Source organism: Podarcis raffonei, chromosome Z (genome assembly GCF_027172205.1).
Source record: "Podarcis raffonei isolate rPodRaf1 chromosome Z, rPodRaf1.pri, whole genome shotgun sequence".
In the NCBI taxonomy this organism is placed as follows: domain Eukaryota; kingdom Metazoa; phylum Chordata; class Lepidosauria; order Squamata; family Lacertidae; genus Podarcis; species Podarcis raffonei.
Window position 1 is genome coordinate 30,043,954 of NC_070621.1, and position 15,728 is coordinate 30,059,681.

The window sequence follows — 15,728 nt, forward strand, 5'->3', positions numbered from 1 at the left end:
TGACAGAGACCAAAGCGATGCTTTCAGTTCTGCTTCAGTACAAAATTACCTTTCAGATGTTTACAGAGAAAGGCCTTAAAGGTAAATTTGCTGTTGATGTCATAGTTTGAATTATTGATCCTAGCCAAAAATGTTATTCTGATGTTTCACACAGTTACCTGTATTTTATAAATTATAAGATAAAATACATTTACACCTTTGCTGCGTCTGAAACAGTGTCCCAGTTGCCTCCACTTAAAGAAAAATTCCCACTGCCTATTCGTAACAGGATTTCCTCAGGGGTATCATTGGGACCATTGGCAAAAGGAGTATACCTGGGTTCCAATACAAAAGAACAAGATTAGAATAATACAATAATTTTAACAGACATCACTGAAGCCTATTGACTATGAGGTGCCAAATTTCATGTAGGATGGCACTTACTTCACCTGTAAGTGCTAGACTATAGAAAAATAGCTACAGCCACATAAAAAAAACCAGTGTGGTATAGTGGTTAGTGTGCTGGACTAGGACCAGGGAGACCACTCAGAGATAAAGCTCACTGCATGATCTTGGCCAGTCACTATCTCTCAACCTAACCTACCTCACAGGCTTGTTGTGATGGTAAAACAGAGAGAGGGAGAAGTGTGTAAGTTTCAAGGCGGGAGTTGGGAGCAAGTTCGCAAAAACTTACAAGGTGTCTGTGAAGTTAACTCTTTATTCAAAGAAACAAAACAGTGCAGGCCTAGTGACAACTCTTCCTAGTATGTCTTGCCCCAATTAGGCCGTTGCGAGGACTGAAGGTCCCCACCTTCCACTGCTCTCTAAAGGTTCCTCCTCCCTTGGATCCTTCCCCAGGAACCTGAAGCTCCTTCATTTTGTCTCTCTTTGCTCTGCCCTATTCATCCCTCTTCATGTTCTGAGAGACCAGGGAGGAGGGGAGCTGGTCCCAGCAGCAGGAGGAGACATATTGGTTTCTTCAGCAGCCTGTTTCCACTCTGCCTCTTGGTCCCCCTCCTCACCAGCCTACGCTTCTGCTTCTGGACTGCTCTCTGCCACAGCCTCTTCCTGCTCACTAAACCCTATTAGCTCTTCAGCTCCTGAAACCTCATCTTCCCAGTCTCCTCCCTCTTCTACTACTTATCATTGTCCCACCACCCATCCCATGGCTCTGAGCCTTCTTCCCCTGGGGGACCCCCAGCTTGTGCCTCCCACCACTCTTCCTGCATCCAGCCAGTCCATGACAGTACAACACCTTGAGCTCCTAGGAGAAAAGGTGGGATATAAATGTAATAAAATAGTAATAATAAAACATTCAGTGCAATGATTAAATGAAAAATACTTCTTACCCAGCCAACATTGTATAAAGAAGGACACCCAAGCTCCAGATATCACAAGCAGCATCATATCCCTGTCTCATGAGAACCTAATGAAATAGAGAAGAATAAACAGTTCAATTTTTCTGTCATGAAAAGACTATAATTTGAAAGTCCCAAGTAACAGCTTAAAAGAAAATCTCAAAAATATGCTAGTTACAGTAGCTATGATTTCAGAAATGTTCTGGTTAAAGATGACAACAGTTAATATTGAAAATTGGTTTCTATGCATCTGCTTTAACACTGTTAAAAGAACAAAATGTATTCTTAACATATTTATTTTGCAAAGCTTTGTTAACTGCCTTGAGCTATGAGAACAGCTCTCTATAAATGTAATAAGTAAACAATTTGATAAAAAAGTAACAAAACAATTAACCTTTTGCAATTAGAAGATACAAGGCAAATAGATAATATAATGTAACTACTTTCTTGAGATGTCACAAGAGCATGTGCAAATAATATACATGTAATTCAGCATACCTCTGGCGCTACAAAGTTGGCAGTGTAGCAGGGGGTTAAAAGAAGCCCATTCTCCCCCCGAAGTTGTTTTGCAAAACCAAAATCACAGATCCTGATGGAGTCAGCATTATTTGAGTCATCCATATATAAAATGTTACTGGGTTTAAGGTCTCGATGCACCACCTTAAAAATACACAAATGTTAAACTGAAAACTGAAAAAAGCAGGAAATGATCATTTGGAGATTTTTCATTTTTTTTAAAAGAAAGAGACAAATACTTCAGATGCAGAATCAATACAACACGCATGTGGGCCCAATATGGGTGATCTAATTAGATACTATTCATAGCATAAATGCAACTTAACCAGGCTGCTGATTTAGACTGCAATCTTAAGAACACAGGATAAGGAATAAACCCTATTGAGATTGGTGAAATTTATTTTTGAGTAAGCATGCTTTCATTAATTTTTTTAAGAACTGATGCTTGCTTTTCCATCATGAAAGCAGATCCGGATTTTAGTCACTAGTGAAAAAAAGAAAAACTACATATTTTTCTTTTGCCTACAGATTTCAGAATAAATTACTATTGTAAATTTACTTTTACGTTATTGCTTACCTAATCAAACTCCTGAACACAATATCCTACAGTCCTGTTTACTATGTAGAGTACTGCCTAGTTTAAAGTTACTCCACAATATTAATAACATATTAGAATGTATACGAATGTAATTACTATACAATAATCAAAATGGACATAACTTACTCCTTGACAATGAAGGTAATCAACTGTTTTAGTGATCGTAAACAATACAGCACTTGCTTCCCGTTCTGAGAAATACTTTTGTCTGAGTATACGATCCAGTAGTTCACCTCCCTTCATTAATTCTGTGACAAGGTAGATATATTTACCATCATCATACACCTGCGGAAATTAAATGCATATGAGTAATGTAAATATTCCCAGGCACCTGATTACTTGAGAAAAGTGAATCAGAGTCATATAATATATTCAACTAAGTTTAACTCAGCATAGACCTACTAAAGTTCATATCCCTAACAGAGTCATGCTTATTAATTTCAATATATCTACTCTGAGTAAAATGACCCCAAAAAATCTCAATTACAAAGTCAAATTCCAGTATAGGAAGGGCATCCCTTCCCTGGCAGGAAACAGGATCATGCAGCCCAGGCAGCAGGATTTAATCTCCACTCAGCACCAGATGAGCAGAGATAGAAGATCAGCCCAAGACTAGAGGATTTAAAAGGCAAAGGGGAGACTTGCAAAGGCTTTTGCAAGGCTCCTCTGCTTCCAAATACCAAATCGTGTGCCAAACTTTCAGGCAGCATTTTGCAAGCAAAGGCAGGGTGCAAGAGAACTCCTCTCCATTGCATTGGCATGCAAAGTGCACCTTTCTTTCTCCCCTCCCAGTTTATTGATGTGAAAGAGAAAAAGGAAGGCACATAGACAGTGGATCCTGTCTTAAAGTACCTGTCTTAAAGCACACTTTGGAGCACCCACCCCATCCTTTAAAGGAGGTGGTCACTACTTCAAAGGGTGCTTTGCAGCTTTAAGATAGAATGCTAGAGTGTTTACCTTTGCAAGTCTTTGTGCATTTCTCTTTTAAAACTTCAACAGTGGCTTGAAGGAGAAGTGAAAGACAACGTGCAAAGCTGCACAAGGGATTTTGACAGGTGGGTATTTCTGTCCACCTTTCATTATTATTATTTATCCAATTTATATATCATCTGAAGATCAGAAGGTGGTTTACAAAAACCACTAAAAATCATAACATAATAACAAACGAACTCCTCATACCCTGTTTAAAAGGCCATAGGTGGTTTAATTAGGAAAAGGCATAGGAACAGAGAAATATTTTTGCCTGGCACCTAAAGATATGCAACGAAGGCACCAGGCAAGCCTCCCAGGGGAGAGCACTCCAGAAGCAGGAAGCCACCGCACAAAAGGCTCCCTTCTCATGTTGCTGCCCTCCGGACGTCTTTCAGAGGCAGCACAGGAAGTAGGGCCTGATATGATGATTGCAGGGTCTGGGTTGGTTCCTATGTAGAGAGGTGGTCTTTGAGTTATTGCAGTCCTGAGGCTTTATAGGTTAAAAACCAGCACTTAGAGTTGGGCCTGGAAACTAATTGGTAGCCAGTTTAGTTGGTCCAAGATGGATGTTATATGCTCAAACTGCCTTGCCCAGTGAGCATATTGCTGACAATGTACTCCAAAATTCTGAATGACCCTACTCAGCAGTTTCATGTGGATGTTAAAAAGCATTGAGGGGGATTGAACCCTGAGGAACCCCACATTCCAGGCTCCAGAGGAGTGAAGAGCACTCCCCAAGCATCTCCTCTGGAAATGACCATCCAAGTAGGACGAAAACCACTGCAAAGTGGTGCTACCCAGCCGTAATTTCGACAGCAGCTCCAAAAGGGTATCATGGTCGATGATATCTAAAGCCACTAAGAGGCTGAGAAGAATTAACAAGGACAAATATCCCCTGCCTCTCTCCTGAAAGATGTCATCATGCAAGGCGACCCAAGCAATTTCTGCGCCACAATTCCGACTGAAATGGATCTAGAAAATCAGATTTTCTAAGACACCAGGTGATTGGCAGGTGCTCACCTGTCAAATAAGGCCCTGAGCGGCCTGGTAAGAATCTGTCTTCTAGAACCAAAAATATTATCCATCCCTAGTTCTAGCAGATTCAAATGCACATCTACTAAGGCCACATTGGTGTTTCATTTCACTATCTGTGTGAGTCCATAAACCAAATGAAACCACGTGCAAATGAATTCCAGGCAATGCTAACATACTACCAATTCCCACAGAGATTACATCATTTCTTATGCAGGAAGGTGCACAGATATATGTGCGGACCTCTATGCATGTCTGTGGGGTTTAGCAAAAAGGCACAGTCTCCCCTACAGCAATGGTCACATGGACAATTGAACACATGGCATAGCATTACAGTGGAACCTCCACTTACAGACATAATCCATCCCGGAGGTCCGTCCGCTGGTCAAAATGGGATGCTAGAAGAGGCGTCTTGTGCATGTGCGCATTTGGCGGCAGTGCACTTTTGCGCGTGCGCAGACGGCGGCTGCCGCTTCTGCACATGCGCAGATGGCAGAAGCCACTTCCGCACATGCGCGAATTGCGGCAAACCCGGTGTTTACTTCCGGGTTTGCCGCAGATGCAACTTGGAACGTCCGTGAGACAAGGCATATGTAAGTCTAGGTTCCACTGTACATTCAATTATGGTAATGGGCTTTTAATGAGGCACAGTGAAATATTTCCCTGAAAATTATTAAAGAGGTTGAACTTTCTATATTCTAGTGAAGAATAGCAAGAACATGTTTTACTAAATCCATGTTTACAGACAGTATGCTTTTTCAGAAACCAAGAAGAATACATACATCTTTTAAAGTAATAATGTTAGGATGCTGTCCATAGCGCATCAGAATCTCGATTTCTTCAGAGGGATCTCTTTTACTTTTGTCAATTATCTGGAAATATTAAACGGCATGCAAAAGTTACACATTAGTTTTTTAAAATGAAAACAGTTTTATAGTAACAATAAAATGTAAACAACTTTTAAAACCTGTAAACCACAATAAACATAGCGTTTGTAGGCATACATCTGAGCAAGTGCTTTACCTCTAAGAGAGGTCATTTCAAGGAGTGCAGTCCAGTTAAGACCATGTAAATGGTATGCTTTTTCAAATAAAATGATATTGAGTTGGAATGCAAATGACTGGCTTGTTTATATGACAAAATGAGTTCTTGCTACACTAAAAGAGAAGGAATCCAGGTTGGATGTTCTCTGTACTACTCTCTGCTCATGTAACAGCTACTAAGATCAGTAACATCTTTCCAGTTTTTAGAGCTCTGCAACCAGCATAAAATAATCCCAATTTTAGAGGGTTTCGGAATAATACCACATAAACACAGAGGAAAGGATTCCTCTCAATTTTTTGTTCAGTGATAATATTATTTCTTTAAAGACTATGTTGCATAATGTTTTCACTGCTGGGTGGTTACATATGAGGTGCCAATATGGGAATCTTCCATGACAATTCCTCCAGCACACACTGTATCTCCCCACCCCATTTTTATTGTGAACCAATTGCACAGGTGACCTGTGAGCTAGCTTGAGAGTCCCCCCCGCACCATGCCAACTGAAACATATATTAAAAGCTTGGATGCCCATATTTTATTCAATTGGTTTGTTTTTAATTCCTCTGCAAGGTCTTTTCCCCACACAACTTTCAATCCCAAGAAGGAAAGATACGGTAAGTAGTATTTTTTAAAATTGCATAAATCTTTGACAGCAGGTCTTTCAAAGATGTTAAAAAAATGTGAGAGGATGAATCACCTGTTTTAAAATAAAGGAACTGGAGATAAACTAATGAACTTGCTGGAGAATTAACAAACCCATCAGGGCACCTTGGAGTTGGTTTTTTAGCTGCTTTTCTGACAATGGGCTACCATTAATATAAGAACATATGAATCTATAAAGGCCTTTTCTTTGAAATGCCTTGAAGGAAGTTATTTTTTCTTGACAGAGCAATTGTGTTAAATGGGAAGGACACAGTGACAACTTCTGCCATTTACAGTGGTACCTCGGGTTATAGATGCTTCAGGTTACAAACTCCGCTAACCCAGAAATAGTACCTCGGGTTAAGAATTTTACTTCAGGATGAGAAAAGAAATCGTGCGGTGGCGGTGCGGCAGCAGTGGGAGGCCCCATTTGCTAAAGTGGTACCTCAGGTTAAGAACAGTTTCAGGATAAGAACGGGCCTCCAGAACGAATTAAGTTTTTAACCTGAGGTACCACTGTATACCAAAATTCAATCAAAGAGGATGGGAAGAGATTATTCATGTGTTGTCATTTCTTAAAAGAAGAGGATGATATTTTCTAGCCTCTTAGGAATTATAAGCATGGGGAGGCGTGTAGCACTGCACACTACCACCTTATCTACTATTGACCATCAACTGAATACAGTGGTACCTCAGGTTAAGTACTTAATTCATTCCGGAGGTCAGTTCTTAACCTGAAACTGTACTTAACCTGAAGCACCACTTTAGCTAATGGGGCCTCCCGCTGCTGCCGCCCGCCAGAGCACGATTTCTGTTCTCATCCTGAAGCAAAGTTCTTAACCTGAAGCACTATTTCTGGGTTAGCGGAGTCTGTAACCTGAAGCGTCTGTAACCTGAAGCTTATGTAACCCGAGGTACCACTGCGCATCAGTTGGTGTTCACAACTCATGCACTCAAGGTTTCTCTTTAGCCTACGTGTTATGATGCTCTGAGAAACAAGGACAGCAATAGAAGTAAGGAACAGATCACCATTTCGCCAATGTAGGTCTTCTGACTGGAGGACCACTAATGACTGAAATATTTACTTGTTTCAGTTTATTATCAGCTTTATCCCCAAGTGCTCTGTTGATTATCAGTTTCAAAAATATTTTTATTTGACTTCTGCTTTATTTTGAAATATGTATAGAATGCTTAATCATAAAAATCTAAGCAGTTTACATTGTTATTTTAGTATTAATAAGCACAAATGAGATCAGCAAAGCATAAAAACAGAATGTACAACACTAAATTATATGTCTGGGTTGGCATGCTGAAAGAAAAAGATTTTCAGCAGGTGTCTAAAACAATACAGTAAGGCCACTTGCCTAGCATCAATAGGCAAGGTGTTTCGAAACACAGATGTGACCGCACTAGAAGATTGACACATAGCTACTGTGGAACATTATATAGCACTTGTAAATAGCGCAAGTTCTGCAGACAGAAGCTGTCCAGAAAGTACATATGGAGGAAGGCAATCCTCCAAGGAAACTGGTCACAAGCCATTAAGGGCTGTATAGACCATTTATTTATAGAAGATAAAGAGTACTGTGGCATCAAAGAGACTAAATCTATTTAAGTGTCCTAAGCAACTGCAACAGGACATTACAAAGATATTCCTAAATTGCAGGATACTCCTTTGGGTACATGAAGGTAACTATATGTAAGCAAGAATACTGAGTATTTATTGTAAAGCTTACAGTTGAATAATGTTTTAATAACAGGCTGCTTTATAAACATTAGAGTGAAAGGTCTTTGTTTTAAAAACGTACATTTTCGTATTCAGCAGAAATAGTTAAGTATGGTTAGAGGAAAGAGATCTAAGATCTATTAATAGATTTGCCAGTACCAACTATGGAGAAAGGAACTCCATATATACCTTCACAGCAAACTCCATGCTTGAAGCCATGTGGATGCAGCGCTTACACACTGAATATGAGCCAACACCAATGTCCTCCTTAAGTTCATAAGCATCTGTGAACAGTGCACTGTTCCCATGAAGTTGCTAAAAGCAAACAAACTGTTGTTTAAAGCTATACACAATTCTTAACAATCATTTCATAACCTCAGTAAACGATTCAGTTCCCAAACATATGGCAAATATACTTTTATTAGATGCTTCTGCAGTGTGCCCAGAGTGGTACAATAGGGCATCAATGAGAACCATAAGGGCACAGAGCTGCAAAACAAGATCACAATTTATTGGCCTAACTTAACTACTGATAGTTTTGTCTGCCTCAAGTAGGACCCTAAGGACAAGAAAATGTAGCCATGAACTAAGGGAGATGCAGAGATCTAAATAGAGACCATTATTTGTGGTGTGACACCCCTTTTGTTTATATTTATTTTTGATTCAGATTTGTCATGGTCAGTAGCTAGTACAATAAAGATATTTGGATTGGATTGGGCATTGGAAGCCTGATGATCTGCACCTAAATGTTAATTGCCTTATATAAGATGTGAATAAGATATTCTACATAAGACATGCTCCCCGCCCCCTGAACCTCCAGAAAAAACAATCCTCAGCTGGGAAAATGTGTGTACTAGCTAGAATTTTGAGACTGACAAGTTTCATCCTCTATGTTTATTTGTGAACCTGCTACAACAAGGGTGGGCAACCAGATCCAGTTGGCAGGCTGGATTCTAAAATCCCTCCACCTTCCCTGTGGGCCAACTTTGGAAGACGGGTGGAGCTGCCCACTTGTCAATCACCTGACATCAGATGATGACTTCAAGTGAGTTCTCTCTCACTGCTAAATTAGGAAACACCTTTAAAGTCTGTTTGCAAGTATGGTATGGATTCAAACCATGCCAGCAGGTGGACATTTTTCCTCTGCCGCTCTTCACATAAAAAAAAATGACGTTTTTGCTCTGCAGATTGGCAGAGGAAAAAACACTGTTTTCAGGCAGAATTTGAATTCCTACTATGCTTGTAAATGGACCTCAGAGGAGTTCTCTTTCAGCACCCATCGGCGGATAAAATTGAGAAGTTCTTTTAAAAGCTTGCACTCAGCACAACTTCAAAAGGCACTAGATTTCAGCACACGTTAGCTGATTGGCTCAGAGAAAAGCCTTACCAGCTTACTAGCAAGTTCCCAGTGCAGCTGATTCCAGTCATGTATTCCAGCCCTGTATTTGCCTGCCCCACTTCTGATGTTACATATCCATAGCTGTCAACTTTTCCCTTTTCTTGCGAGGAATCCTATTCGGAATAAGGGAATTTCCCTTAAAAAAGGGGAAACGACAGCTATGCATATGACATCTCATACGATGTTACATATGATGTTCGGTGCAATACAGATTGGTGTGGCTTGGATAAAACTGCCTCGCGGGCCAATTAGATCTGTGAGACAGAGGTCTTCCACGGCTGTGCTGGAGGATTAATATTCAGAAAATAGAAAATATGCATCTTGTATAAGCAATATTTGCTTAATAAGCAATTACTGCAAATCTTATCACTACACCACTGGAAGAAGCTATTTCAATAGTTATATGTGTATACAGGACCCAGGGTGAGAAAACGAAACCTTTTACCTGTACTATTGGCAATATGTTGTTGAGAGGGGAGATTTTGTGGTCTTCTATGGCCGTAGTTGCGACAAAGCTAAAGCCTTTGAAGAGCTGGTGTGCATTAGCACTAGGTGGAACTCCTGGAGAATCTAATGATTAAATTTACAATACATTAGACAGCCCATAATACATTTTTTCCCCTGCAGTTATGGATTTTTATTTCACTTTTTGAAAAATAAAGACAAGTATAAATAGTAAGCTCATTTACATTTATAAGAATTTAACGGATCTATAAGAGGAAGAAACTGACAAAGGCAGAAGGAATTAAGAGCTACTTCGTCTTCTTTCTGAGATTTGTTTTTCAAACATTTAACTTGACGATTTAATTTCCAAAGAAATCAAAAAGCATATTTCATTTTATTGTTTTTAAGCAGATTAGATCCATTCCAACACTGCTTGGATTTTAACTGAAATTTACACTGTAAATGGGCATGGTAGAGAAAAGAGTTTATATTGTTTTTTGCTTGTTTGTTTTACCGTATTACCTTTTGGTGTTTTTGCTGTAAATTCTGGATCAAAACAAAATGTGTCTTCTGGCCTCCCGGAAGCAGGTTTAAATGGAGGCAGAATCTCTCTCCTGTATAGTTTCTGAAAATGGAATTGCAATATATTATTTCCTCATGAACGCAAACACATCACATGCAAAATTAAAGCATCAAAATGTAAAGTAGGTACTTCTCTTTAAGTTGGGTTCACCTGATTCTCTAGTGTGAATCTGAAGAACTTCCAAAAGGCTACAAAAAACAATTCTCTGCATGCTTGAGTGGGGGAAAAAGACAAGAAAAATATCTTTCTCCCGACTCACTTCTTGCACATAATGGCTGAATTTGCACATTAAAGCTAAGCCATGGCTTAACAGTACATGCATGAGTTGTAGTGAGCCTCAGTGAAACATTGGTTTTCTACTCTCACTTCCTCTTCTCTTCCTGCAAATTTGGAAAAAGGACTTCCACAGAGAATGGTTTTATTCTAATAAGATATAAGACTATGAAGATCTTAAGATAGAGACAGGAAATGTAATGATACTGAATTGTTAATAAGATCAAAAATATTCAGTATGGCAAGTATATTTTGGACATTCCACTGACTGTTGGCATCCATCAGCAAATGTTTGGTAAGCAAATAAAATTGATTAGATCAAAGGTTGATCTAATGGTAAATGAAAGCAAGCCAGAGACAAATGAAATGAAAAGTGGAATCAAAGATGATACAGAGACTGTGGAGAAGAATATGGGTAAAGGATTGGCAGAACCAGAGGGTGAAATGGTAGAGTTGGAGGGAACAGATAGTGAAATAGAAAAGCCCTTCACAAGGGTGTTTGGAGGAAAGAAACAGCCAAATGGTGGAGTTTGATTCTGCAGGAATGGAATGAAGTCATGGATGGAGAGAGATAGGATCTGTAATCAAGAGAGCTGAGAAAGAAATGCTCTCTCAGTGTACAATTTTGAGTGAACTCAGAAGAAAAAGATATCAAACCTCTGGCCCTTTTCTTGGAAATGTTTTTTAGATAAGGATGCAAAACCACATAAAACCCAACAGGAAATTGGAACTGAAGACACTGAACTGGGTATGAATTAATGGTTACATAACAAAAAAAGAACTATGGATAATATCTCAATATAACAGCAGAGAGACTTATGTGGACAATGACAGAATTTTTATTGTTATTGTTAAATATGGAGGCATGATTGTTGAACTTATTGGGGGCAAAGTTGATATGTTTGATCAAAGAAAAGCCATTGCTGTCTTTTATTAATAATAACAATTAGATAAAAATTAGAGTATGAAACGGGAAAATGAACAAATTTTAGACATTTAGGACTGAAGGTTGGAAATGGCCGCTTACCTGGTGCCAGGGTGGGTGGCAGTTGTGGTGTGTCGCAGCTGCCCCTCTACTCCCCATGGGACAAGACGCCACCTCATAGTGGCTGATTGTTTGGGGATCCACAGGAGAGCACGTCATCCTCCAAATTGCCAAATCAAGGGCATGCTGGAGGCTGGGATTGGGCAGTGACCAGAGTGGATGTCTTCACTCTGGTCTGACACCTGAATATTTAGACTGGTTGTGCCTGAGTTCAGGACCACTATGGTTTAATAATTGCTGTATCTGGAGCCAGGAAGGAATTTTCCTCCAAACAGATTGGGCCCTATTGGAGGTTTTGGCTTCCTCATAGCAAAAAGGCATTGAGTTGAGATGAAGTGGTGCATCACCTCTACCTCAATCAGGTGTGATCTAAGGATATCCCATTAACAGGGACTAAATGGGTCTCTGTCCAGTTTAAAAGGCCATAGATTGTTTAATTAGCCAAAGGCCTGTGAGAAGAGGAGTGTTTTTGCCTGGTGCCTAAAGATACAGAAGAAAGGCTCCTCAAGCATTCCACAACTGGGGAGTTCCCACAGAAAACACTCACTTTCCTGGAGGAGATACATGAAGAAGGGCCTCAGATGATGACTGTAGGGTCTGGGTTGATTCATATGTGATTTCATCTCAGTCTCCCTTAATGGTTTTTTTCTTCTTTTCTTTTTAGAAAACAGGTTTTCTAAATAGATGCTAGAAGTACACAATGTTTGGCTGCTTGAACAATTTGATATATCCCACATTTATTTATTTTTTGAAAGGCAACATTACAAAAATGGAGTGTTAAATTTCAGCCTTCTTTTATGTACTCACATTCCAATCAATGGTTGAAAAGAAAGGATGTCTCTTGATTTCTTCAACCCCATCAGGACCAGCTCCTGTCATTGCAGGAAATGAAAGGTACTAAATCAAACAGCGTAAAGAAAAATATTGTGGGGCATCCAAAGAGGTTTTGACTTTTAGTTTCTCAAATAGCACCTCTATACCTTACCTAAAATATATTGGAATATCGTTTCAAAACTAAGGGTTTTGAGTGATAGTTTTGAATAGCAGACTGTTTTCTCTTAGCTGACATGCCTCAAACCTTGGGCACTCTTTGAATCCCAGCCTATATTTAGTAACCAGATTTAAAAGAAAGTCTGAGGATATGGAACACATCTACTTATAGCATTTGAAGTGAAATAAAAATTCCAGGATTGACCACATGCAGTTTTTTCACCTTCAGGTGTACCATGAAAATGAAAAAAGAAACAAGATTGTTTATATCAGGTACTGTACCCACACATACATCACTACCCAAAACAAACAAGCCCCTGTCACAGTTATTAGCCGACTACTATAATTTTATCTTTGGGAACACAGTATTTTATTAGTGCATTATACAACAAGTTCACAACAGAATACACCCCAAAGGAGCTGCATAAACTACATCAAGGTGAGGAACCTCTATCCCTCTGTAAGTTATTGCAGACCAACTCCCTTCAGCCAGAGCCTGCAAGTTCAATGGTCAAAGATGAGGCGTTTTAGTTCAGCAACATCTCCGGGGCCACAGGTTCGCCACCCAAACTACATTATTTTGAATGACGGCTCATTTTGATGAAGCAGAGTATGATTCATTATAACTTGAACACAAGCAGAAATTATAGTCAGGCTGTATCAGAAGACAGAAAAGAAGGGATGTGAGGCCACCATCTGTCCTGTCATCTGGCAGCAGTCATTACATCAGGCTGCAGCAAAGAAAGAACAAGAAGAAATGCAGAGGACACACCATTGACTCCACTGAAAGGCCAGCAATGCTACTGAAGTTTTCCACTCAAACAGTTCATTACAACAACTTGAACCCAATTTTCTTATTTCCTCCTTTTTCCAAATCTATTTTCCAGGGGAAATAGTATAACCTTTGCATAAGCCAGGACAGACCATAAATGCAAAGCTAGTGAGACAACTGAATAGGAACTTAATATTTAACATGCAAGGAAATGCTTGGTTCGAAAGCATCTTTAAGACATATCCATCTGTGGTTTTGCTAAGATTCAACAGAATGAATCTTTGATAAACAACTAAATAAGCAAGCCTTAGTTGCTTACAATATAGGCCAGTGATGGCGAATCATTTAGAGACTGAGTGCCCAAACTGCAACCCAAAACCCACTTATTTATCACAGAGTACCAACGCGGCAATTTAACCTGAATACTGAGGTTTTAGTTTAGAAGGGGAGGTTGGTGCATCCACGTGGAGAGAGAATGGAGCAATACAGTGGTACCTCAGTTTTCGAACAGCTTAGTTCTCGAACTGCTTGGAACCCAAACACTTCAAACCCGGAAACGAAGTGTTCTGGTTTTCAAACTCTTTTCAGAAGTGGAACGTGCTCTGTTTTGAGTATAACTTCTATTTTGAGTGCCACACTTCCATTTTCAGAGTGAGTGAAGGCAGGCTGGGTGGCAAGTGAGCAGGCACCTGCCACCCTCTAGCGCTGGGTCCCTCTGCCGCCGCAGCCACAACAGCAACCACCCCCTCCTCCAGCTCTGGAGGCGCTGAGTGAGGGAAGGCTGGGCTGGGGCGGCAAGCGAGCAGGCAAGGGATATCATCGCCACCCACACACCCCACCCTGCTCCAGCTTGCAGGCAAGTAGGAGTGCAATTGGACTGCTCTGCTAGGCAGCGTTGCTGCTTGCACGGGAACAGGAGCTGGATTGGGGCTGCTCAGCTGGGGAGGTGCAGGCTCCATCACACTTTCCATTGAGAGGTTTGCAGCTGCACTCCCCTCAAGGGAGAAGTTTAAAGGATCCCCCAGCTCCGCATCAGATCCCCTGCAACCCCATGGAGGCAGCCAGGCTGAATAGTTGCTGAGGTTGGGGGAGGTGGAGGCAGCCCAGAAGCTGCATCTGAGAGCCCCTGTACCACCTGAAGGCAGCCAGGTGCTCCTCAGCTGAGCTGCCCAATCCCACTTCTATTTGTGTGCAAGCAGGAATGGAGGCAGGGATCTCTCAGAAGTGGAGTGGAGTGGGGTGGAGGCTTCATGCTCCCCAGCTGAGCTGCCCAATCCTGCTCCTGCTTGCTCGAAAGTAGGGGTGGGATCGGGCAGCTCAGGTGGGGAGCGTGAAGCCTCCACTCCACTTCTGACTCCGTTCCCATTGGCCCTGGCCAGAGGGTATGCGAAGCCTCAACCTCGCAGCATCAGGAGGAAGGTGGCTGCTTGTAACTCTTGGTGGCCCACCAACGCAGCAGCACACTTTTGAGCATGTGCATTGCGCTGTGCCCTCCCCACCCACAGCGGAGGTTCCCCAAGGGAAAATGTGCCCCCCGGAGGTTGTGGCTACGTTTTGCGCACACATATACACACCCCGATGCCCCATCTGAGGCACTTCTACTCGGACACAAGTTGAGCTGAGGACTCAACACGCTGCCCTTTCCTTCTGCAACCTCTGTGCTGGGGCGACAGTGCACGTGCCCACAGAGAGGGCTCTGAGTGACCCCTCTGGCATGCATGCCATAGGTTCACCAACACTAATCTAGGCGATACAAACTTACCTAACCTATTTGAAGGATTCCTTTTAAACAACATCCGGAGAAGACTTTGAGCTTCAGTACTAAGAAACTGTGGCATGCCTAGTTTTGCTCTAGAAAAAGAGAGAATTCATATTCAAAATATACTCACTAATTAAAAAAAACATAGAGTATGATCTGTGCAATACACTTCAATGCAACAAGGAAGTATGCAGTTCAATTCAATTACCCTAAAAGAGCACATTTTAAAAGGCTTTAACTATTCATGTCATCCACTTTCTATATTGCATCTTACACAGAATTGCATATTCTTGTTCATCTATTCCAGATAAACAAACAATTTTCTGGGAATACAATACTCCATTATGCTTTCATGAGCTGACTATTTAATCAGAGTTCTTTGCAAAGCTTTTCTCCCCATTCCATAGTCCAAAATCACTGAGCAAGTCACCAGAACAGATGCTCATTCCCTATGTAGAATGAAGTCCCAAAAGCACTCACTGTGGCTGGAGAGGGGCAAGAATCTAGTATACAATCTGGCAAGTAAAAGTGTTCATCACTTTTCCAAGAAATATATCTGATACTATACGGAAGCTTTTTTAAAAAGGGGGGGTGGG

At 40.9% G+C, this 15,728-nt stretch overlaps 1 protein-coding gene across 2 annotated transcripts in view; it reads right to left on the bottom strand.

Annotated features, from left to right (window-relative positions):
• RPS6KA6 (ribosomal protein S6 kinase A6) overlaps positions 1–15,728 on the bottom strand; it is a 58,045-nt gene that overhangs the window by 3,010 nt on the left and 39,307 nt on the right. For both annotated transcript variants that reach the window (XM_053375034.1, XM_053375035.1), the window contains exons 11-20: positions 15,136–15,224; positions 12,419–12,483; positions 10,233–10,335; positions 9,712–9,836; positions 8,057–8,182; positions 5,238–5,327; positions 2,578–2,736; positions 1,836–1,997; positions 1,329–1,405; positions 197–314 (exon numbers count right to left, since the gene is read on the bottom strand). In XM_053375034.1, coding sequence (XP_053231009.1) covers positions 197–314; positions 1,329–1,405; positions 1,836–1,997; positions 2,578–2,736; positions 5,238–5,327; positions 8,057–8,182; positions 9,712–9,836; positions 10,233–10,335; positions 12,419–12,483; positions 15,136–15,224 — 1,114 coding nt within the window. The remainder of the gene's footprint in view (positions 1–196; positions 315–1,328; positions 1,406–1,835; positions 1,998–2,577; positions 2,737–5,237; positions 5,328–8,056; positions 8,183–9,711; positions 9,837–10,232; positions 10,336–12,418; positions 12,484–15,135; positions 15,225–15,728) is intronic.